The 9,015-nt window shown below is 45.2% G+C and overlaps 1 protein-coding gene across 1 annotated transcript in view; it reads right to left on the reverse strand.

Moving 5' to 3' along the window:
- Positions 1-9,015, reverse strand: part of Nmt1 (N-myristoyltransferase 1) — a 37,517-nt gene that overhangs the window by 21,800 nt on the left and 6,702 nt on the right. The window contains exon 2 of the mRNA XM_005369084.3: positions 95-203. Within this exon, the coding sequence (XP_005369141.1) occupies positions 95-203 (109 nt within the window). The remainder of the gene's footprint in view (positions 1-94; positions 204-9,015) is intronic.

Genomic DNA, 9,015 nt, shown 5'->3' on the forward strand with positions numbered 1-9,015 from the left:
TCACAGGCTGATCCTGGGGATATGTGTTACCTTCACAGGCTGATCCTGGGGATATGTGTTACCTTCACAGGCTGATCCTGGGGATATGTGTTACCTTCACAGGCTGATCCTGGGCCGAATCTGTGTCATTGCCTTTCTCTTTCTTCTTCTTCTGTTTTTTCTTCTTCTTTTTGGCTCCAGTGTCATTGGCTGGACTCAAGCCACTGTAAGACAAAGTAAACACTGATGGAGTCCTAAAAAAATCAAACACTTTAAACTACACTGACAAAAGGCTTTTCTGTGGAGCAGACCCTTCCTAATCAAGCCTGTTGGCTCCAGAAGCGGACTGGAGAATACAGCTCCCAGAAGGGGTATTTGGAGGACACGAGCAAGCAAGCTCCCCTCCCCACTCCCATCTACCAGCTCCCCAGGGAGGAGACACTGTGCAAGGCATGTCCTATTTACTTCCAAGGGTCTTTTCTGTTCTTGCGTTCATTCATTCATTCACTCACTCACTCATTGAGACAGGGTCTCAAGCAGCCAAGGCTGACCTCCATCAATGACTTTGAACTTCTGATTCCCCTCCAGAATGCTGAAATTACAGGTACCTCACCCACCTGGTTTATGGGTTCAAACCCAAAGCTTCTTAAATGCAAAGAAAGCATTCTACCACCTGAACTGCATTCCCAATCTCTCTCTCTCTTTCTCTCTCTCTCTCTCTCTCTTTTTTTTTTTTGAGACAAGGTCTTGCTATGTAACCTTGGCTAACCTCATACTCAGTATGTATCTCAGGCTGGACTTGAACTTATAGCAATCCTCCTGCCTCAGCTTTCTGAGAGCTGGGATGATAGATATGAGCCACCACATCCTTTTCTGGGAGGTGGGAGGGATATGTACTCACTTCTTCAGATTGCCACACTGCACTAAAGACAACAACACCTGTCAACACTGTGTTGGTACCAACACCACTTCCTTAGGGCCCTAAATGAAAAAAGGCAGCCAAAAGACAGTAGCAGTCTTTAGGGAATCCTTTGCCCTGATTTCTCCAAGTGTACCATATTTACTGGGTTTCCCCAACTGAACCTAAGGCACAAGCCAGTATGGAAAAGAGCAGGATGAAGAAGAGTCTGACATTACTGCAGCCCATGCCCAAAACGAGACATTCCTGAACGAGACATTCCTGAACGAGACATTAGGCAGCAAGACTGAGTAGTCACTGATGGCAAACCCGGAACTAGGAATGATGGGAAAATCCAACCACAACAGTCTCATGAACCTACTTGTGCCACAAATACATGAAAACTCATGCATGTGGAAGCAGTGAAGGGACTCCTCATGCTGCTTTCCTTTAGTAAGACATGGGAAAGCAGTTTCCTAGCTATGTTAAAATCAAAACTAGACCAGGCATGGTGTCACACAGTTGCTAGTAGAGCACCTGGGAGGCTGAGGTGGGGACAAGGTAAACTGACGTGGTGGTGGTGCGCATCCTGAATCCCAGCATGCAGAAGGCAGATCTCTGAGAATTCAAGGCTAGCCTCATTTACACAGCAAGTTCCAGGCCAGCCAGGGCTACATTATAAAACCTTACCTTAAAAAAAAAAAAAAAAAAAAAAAAAAAAAGACACGGTGGCTCTTAGTCCCAGGCAAATCTGGAGGAGAACACAGAAAGTTCCAGGATAGCCTAAGTTACAGTGCATGACACTGTTTTAAAAAAATTAATTTAAAAGAGGAAACAGATACTTCAGGGTTTCAAAGTATCTTGTGGTTATTTGAATATTAACGTAACTGATAAATGCTATCAGTAGTAATAAGTATACATATATAAAGATAAAGCAATCTGTAGACACACACGTCCATTTCTTGGGCTGAGGCTGTAGCTCAGTGGCAGAGTAGTTCCCTAGCATGCTCTAGACAACAGATTTTATCCCCAGTACTAGAGGGAAAAAAAGGTGGGGGTGGATCTGGAAGATATACACTGTCATCTCTTTGTATGTGGAGTTTCCAAATTTTAATCCTTTTATTCCATAGACAGGATTTAGGAGACTGTAGAAGGATTATGAAGCCAAGGAGTTCTAGTAAAGGCTGGATTTCTCTTTCTCAGACGAGCAAATGGTCATCAAGTCTGAACACAAACGCGCCTAGTGAATATTCTATTAGTGAGACGCAGAAGGTACAACACAGAGGGGACTGATGACATTCAGAGATGGAAAAGCAAGCAGATGCTCAGCAAATCTTCCAAGGCCACAACAGATAGGAGCCAGTCACTCACGACCTCATATAACTTCCGCTTCCTCTTTTCTTTTAAATAAATTTACTTTTATTTTCTGTGCATTGGTGTTTTGCCTGCATGTATGTCTGTGTGGGGATGTCAGATCCTGAAGTTAAAGACAGTTGTGAGCTGCCATGTGGGTGCTGGGAATTAAACCCCGGTCCTTTGGAGTTAAGAGTCGGTGCTCTTAACTGCTGAGCCATTTCTCCAGCCCCCAGATAATTGTCTCTCTCTTTTTTTAAGATTTATTTTTGTATATAGTGATTTGCCTACATGTATCCCTGCAGGCCAGAAGAGGGCACCAGATCTCATTACAGACAGCTGTGAGCCACCAGTGGTTGCTGGGAATTGAACTCAGGACCTCTGGAAGAAAACTCAGAGCTCTCAACCTCTAAGTCACCTCTTCAGTCCTAGATAACGTCCTCTTAATAACTCACTTGTTACCCTATGTAACCCTATCAGAACCTATCACAACTCTGCAGTCTTCTCATTTCCGAGATATTCTCTTCAGTCTCAGGATTATGTGAGCACTGAAAAGCTACGTTAGTGTATTTTATTCATATCAGTACACAGAATGAATTATCAGAACCCTGTGTATGAGTTAACATACACATCTTTTGTCCTTCAATTAACTCTGTAGACCAGGCTGGCCTTGAATTTGGAGATCCACCCACCTTGGTGCTGGGATTAAAGGTGTGTGCCATCATCACCTGGCTGATACAAATCATTTTTATTTCATTTTGTGGAAAAATAATCAAGGGCTGGAGAAATGGCTCAGTGTTTAAGAGCACTGACTGCTCTTCCAGAGGACCAGGATTCAATTCCCAGCACCCACATGGCAGCTCACAACTGTCTGAAAATCCAGTTCTAGGGGCTCTTAACCGCTGAGCCATCTCACCAGCCCCTAATAAACACAATTTTATATGGCAATAAATGACCCCTCTCCACTTTATAAGCCTTTACAAAGTATACAAAATCATTATAGAATGTCTTCCTACCTGAGCATGGTAGCACGAGCCTATGACGCCGAGTACCTTGGAAGGCAAAGGCAGGAAGATCATTCCAAATTTGTGGCCATCCTGGTCTACAGAATGAGTCCAGGCCAGCCAGGACTACATAGTGAAACTGTTAAGAAAGAAAGTTGGTCAGTCAGTCTACCGACCGAGCCTCTTCAGAAAAGAGGCTGTGTGCACTGTGCACTGTCACACGGCCTGACCCCACATCTGCGGAGAGGTCACAGGTTGCACTTGTTCTGTTTTTGGAGTAAGCTGATTTGTTTTGTTTTGAGACAAATTCTCTCTGTGGACCGGGTTGGCCTTCAACTCAAAGAGATCCTCCCACCTCTACCTCCCAAGTCCTAGGACAAAAGGCATGCAATCCCACATCTGGCTTTATGTTTGTTTGTTCTTGGTTTTTCAAGATAGGGTTTCTTTTTGTAGCTCTGGCTGTCCTGGAACTCACTTGGTAGACTAGGCTGGGTTCGAACTCATAGAGCTCTGTCTGCCTCTGCCTCCTGACTGTTGGGATTAAAACCACCACTGCCCTTGGAAAGCAGTGTGGCGGTTCCTCAGGAAATTCGGGATCAACCTACCCCTGGACCCAGCAATACCGCTCTTGGGAATATACCCAAGAGAGGCCCTATCATACAACAAAAGTATATGCTCAACTATGTTCATAGCAGCATTGTTTGTAATAGCCAGAACCTGGAAACAACCTAGATGCCCTTCAATGGAAGAATGGATGAAGAAAGTATGGAATACACACATATTAGAGTATTACTCAACAGTAAAAAACAAGGAATTCTTGAAGTTTGCGTACAAATGGATGGAAATAGAAAACACTATCCTGAGTGAGGTAAGCCAGACCCAAAAAGAGGAACATGGGATGTACTCACTCATATTTGGTTTCTAGCCATAAATAAAGGACAGTGAGCTTATAATTCGCAATCCTAGAGAAGCTAAATTAGAAGGTGAATCCAAAGACAAACATATAGGCATCCTCCTGAATATTAACTTTCATCAGGCGATGAAAGGAGACAGAGACCCACATTGGAGCACCGGACAGAAATCTCAAGGTCCAAATCAGGAGCAGAAGGAGGGGGAGCACAAGCAAGGAACTCAGGACCACGAAGGGTACACCCACACACTGAGACAATGAGGATGTTCTATCCGGAATTCACCAAGGCCAGCTGGCCTGGGTCTGAAAAAAGCATAAAACCGGACTTGCTGAACATAGTGGACAATGAGGACTAATGAGAACTCAAGAACAATGGCAATGAGTTTTTGATCCTACTACACATACTGGCTTTGGGGCAGCCTAGGCAGTTTGGATGCTCAACTTACTAAACCTGGATGGAGGTGGGCGGTCCTTGGACTTCCCACAGGTCAGGGAACCCTGATTGCTCTTCAAGCTGATGAGGGAGAGGGACTTGATCAGGGGAGGGGGAGGGAAATGGGAGGCGGTGGCGGGGAAGAGGCAGAAATCCTTAATAAATAAATAAATTAAAAAAAAAACCACCACTGCCCGATGGTTTTATGTTTTAATTTTGTAATTCATTCTTTTGAGGTGTTGGGCCACAACTATGAAAACACACGAAGCTGCCATGGTCTTACAGACAACAAGCCCCAAAGAGAGAGACAACTGAATCAGAGGAGATACCAAGGAGTCTAGTCCCAAGATCTTTCAAGACAATTATGATAACTTAATCATTCCTAAGACCCGGAGCTCAGAGGCCTTGAAAACACGCAGCTTGCCTGCTGAGGGACTGGCGCTGAGCAAAGCCGCGCAGCATCACTACTGACTTAGGAAGATGAGAGGAGACTGCTTGGGCCCAGGAGTTTTGAGGCCAGGATTCAGTAACTGAAAGAGAAATCTGTTAAAAAATTATAAGATGGTACAAGACAGAGACTGACCAGAGGCACACACTTACAACAGCAAACCAAAGCTTAACTTGCTCCTTCTGTTCCAAAACACCAAGCAGAGACTTGGATGAAATCTGTCCTTGGAAGGCAGGAAATGTCTGCTATGGGAACTAAGATGGATGTTTACACGGAACAGCTGCCGGTTTCGGTGCGCACATCTTTAATTCCAGGTCTCTAGGGAGGCAGAGGCAGGCGGATCTCTGAGTTTGAGGCCAGCCTGATCTACAGAGTAAGTTTCAGGACAGTCTGGGCTACACAGAGAGACTCTGTATTTGAGGGTGGAAGGGTTAGTATCAATAACTAGCCTAGTAAATACAGGATGAATTGAAAGAATGACAGATTCAGGACAAGGAAGAAAAGCAATTAGGAACTGTCATCTTCAGAGCTGTCGAGATGGTTGAGCAAGAAAAAGGCAATGGAGCGTAAGCCTGGCAACCTGAATTTAACCCCTGAGATTCCTGTAAAAGTAAAAAGAGACGTGTAAGACTGGGTCTTATACTGTAGTCCAGGCTGGTTTTGAACTCATCATGTTGCTCCTTCTGCTTCAATCACTGGACTTCTGGGATCCTAGTGTGAACCATCATGCTCAACTAGAAATGTGTCCTTTTCGTTTTGTTTTGTTTTTGAGGCAGGGTTTCTCTTGTATACCGCCTCCAACTCAGATCTGCCTGCCTCTGCCTTCTGAGTGCTGGGATTAAAGGTGTGCTTCACCCCACGGGAATGTCATCTTTTAATGAAGGCCCTAAATGTTAAATTCAAGCTCACAAGAAATCTTATGGATGCTCTTGTACAAAATCAGGGCAGCAGGAGGAGATGGAAAATGAGCCTCCGTGCTTCTAAAATAGAAGAGTGCCGGGTGTGTGTGGGTGGGAGGGAAGGGCAAGCTGACAGATGAGCAGAGCACAGAACTTCCCGACAGCACGAAGGGCCCGTAACACAAGCCTCCTCTCCCTCACAGGATAACAAACACTCAAATGTGTGTGCCTGGGAACTAAAATCTTTTCTCATGGGGGAGAGAGAGCAGAGGGAGACCCCAGCCTTGGGAGGAGTCTCCCAGCAATGTGCCTCAACCTGTTGCTTACAAGAGACTACAATGAAGCAACCTGGCCATCAACTAACCAACCAACACCCAAGGACAAGCCACCAATCTCTAAAGATGTGGATGGAGCCTTTTCTCCCTGACATGTTACAGCAGTGGTTCTCAACCTCTGGGTTGCAAACCCTTGGGGGTCGCCTGAGACCATCAGAAAACACGGATATTTACATTATGATTCAGAGCAGTAGCAAAATTACAGTTATTAAGTAGCAACAAAAATAATTTTATAGTTGGAGTCACCACAACATGAGGAACTGTATTAAAGGGTCACAGCATCAGGAAGGTTGAGTGCACTGGTTACAGTCTCAGCTTCCGGAAGGATGTATCTGGGAAGCCTCCAAAGCCAAGGTATTAACTGTCTTCTCATACGAGGCCCAAGACGGAAGCTTTGGTCAAGAGCAGGCATTAGAGGTAACAAGGAGAGGCAGGCACGGTGGCACACAGGGCTAAGGCAGGAAGGTGGGGAGTTCCAGGTCAGCCTGAGGTAATGGCAAGGATGAGCCGTGTTTTATTCTGAAAGCCATCTCTGATTCCTCCAACTCTCCCTGACATCTGCTTTACAATTATAATCTCCTAAAAAACTACATACATATAATTATTCACATAAAATGATGGGTTTCTTTCTTTGCCTCCCAGTGATTTAAAAATGTTCTGCGCATAGAGGCCACACTGACACAGCTGTTTCTCACAGTCCCTCCCGTTATACTGCACACACAGCTAGGAGCTCAACAATTTTATGCTTGCCTGATGCTTTCTAGGCACAATGGACTAAAATAAAACTCAGAAAAGCTACAGCCCAAAAGAGGTCAGTGAGACATCCCTAGTGCTGTTTGCACGGGACAGCTGTGCCAATGTTCTGAGAAAGCAGTGAGATGCTGTGCTTGTCTGTGTCTTGGTTGGGATTTTCAATGACCAACTTCCTTACTCCTGGCCACTGCCCTCCTTGTCACGTCCTATTCCTAAGGTCAAAGCAGAGAACGCCACTGTAATTATTCAAATGGCGCTGCTGTAACATACACCACACGTTTCTGAGAATAAAGTTCAGAAAGAAAAATTCATAACTTTTTGGGGTTTTTTTTGTTTTTTGTTTTTTTGAGACAGGGTTTCTCTGTGGTTTTGGAGCCTGTCCTGGAACTAGCTCTGTAGACCAGGCTGGTCTCGAACTCACAGAGATCCACCTGCCTCTGCCTCCCAGGCGTGCGCCACCACCGCCCGGCTTAGAAAAATTCATAACTTTTGGTCACGTATTTCCTTCTTTTGTTGTTTGCAATGGGAACTCACAATGGCTAACCCTGAACTCAAAGATTCTCCTATGCCAGTCTCGTGTCCTAGGACACGTAGCTTTATTCCCCCCTTCCACCTCCCCCCTTTTTTTTCAGGGTTTCTCTGTGTAGCTCTGGCTGCCCTGGAACCCACTATGTAGACCAGGCTGGCCTCAAACTCACAGAGCTGCCTGCCTCTGCCTCTCACGTGCTAGTATTAAAGGCCTATGGGATCACACCCAGTTTTACTTTTCTAACTTTTATATATGTATATTTGTAATGTGTATGCTCTTGAGACCAGAAGGTATCAGATTCCCCGGAGCTGGAGTAACAAGCAGTTAAGAGCCAAAGGCAGGTCCTCTGAAAGAACAGAATGGGCTCCTGGCAGCTGAGCCAGGACTCCAGTCCCCTATTCTCTCTGTCTCTGAAAGCTGGAAGCTAATTCTTGGAACTATAAAGTAAGTTTTCAACAGAAAGGTACTAAAATAAATCCTGAACTCTATCTAGTTCTAACTCTGACATCAGGAGAGTCTTTTACAAACGAAGTCAAGCTTAGGGATGTGAGTATTTACCACCAATCCTCTTGGTATTCACGACGTCCAGAGACAGATGAACAGAGGGACATTTACAAGGACACTCAGGAGAAAACCAGGTGCCTTGTGTCAGCATCACCTGCATATTCTTTGTACTGCTAGGGCTGCTGGATCACTGGGTACTACACCCCAAACTCCACATATGCCAACCAATTAGTTAGATTGGGAGTTCGGGGTATCGATGGCTCAGCAGGTAAAATGCCCACTGCCAAGCCTGACGACCTGAGTTTGAACCCAGAATCCACACGGTGGAACGGAGAGAACTGACTGCCTTCAAAACGCCCTCTGATAGCCACACGTGTACTGTGGCACGTGCACATGCACACACACGCAAATAAATAAAATTTAGTAAGTGAAGTAAAACCTGCTTGTGAATCCTAAATTCCTATTGCCACAGAGGTGCCAGCTGGCTGTAGAAAAAAAAACTTGTAAGCAGGAATTACAGAAGACGGCTCTCACTGCCACCTTTGCCCTATCTGGATGTTCTGCGGGTTGAAGGAGCCAATTCCTATCATGGAGGAGAGCTAATTTGAAGAGCTCACAAAGCCTCTGATATAACTGATTAAAAGCTGGACCGGCAGAACACAAGACTAAAATGAGATAAACACCGACATTCAACAGTTTGAGATTGTTTGGGGCATTGTGACCTGGCAAAGATCAAACCAGGTGCTATTCAATGCTCGATCCATGTCTGCTGAGGATGACCCTGGCCTATCAATGAGTTTAAAGACCCAGCCAGGGCTGGAGAGATGGCTCAGTGGTTAAGAGCATTGCCTGCTCTTCCAAAGGTCCTGAGTTCAATTCCCCGCAACCACATGGTGGCTCACAACCATCTGTAATGAGGTCTGGTGCCCTCTTCTGGCTTGCAGACATACACACAGACAGAATATTGTAT

The sequence above is a fragment of the Microtus ochrogaster genome, unplaced genomic scaffold (genome assembly GCF_000317375.1).
Source record: "Microtus ochrogaster isolate Prairie Vole_2 unplaced genomic scaffold, MicOch1.0 UNK44, whole genome shotgun sequence".
Classification (NCBI taxonomy): domain Eukaryota; kingdom Metazoa; phylum Chordata; class Mammalia; order Rodentia; family Cricetidae; genus Microtus; species Microtus ochrogaster.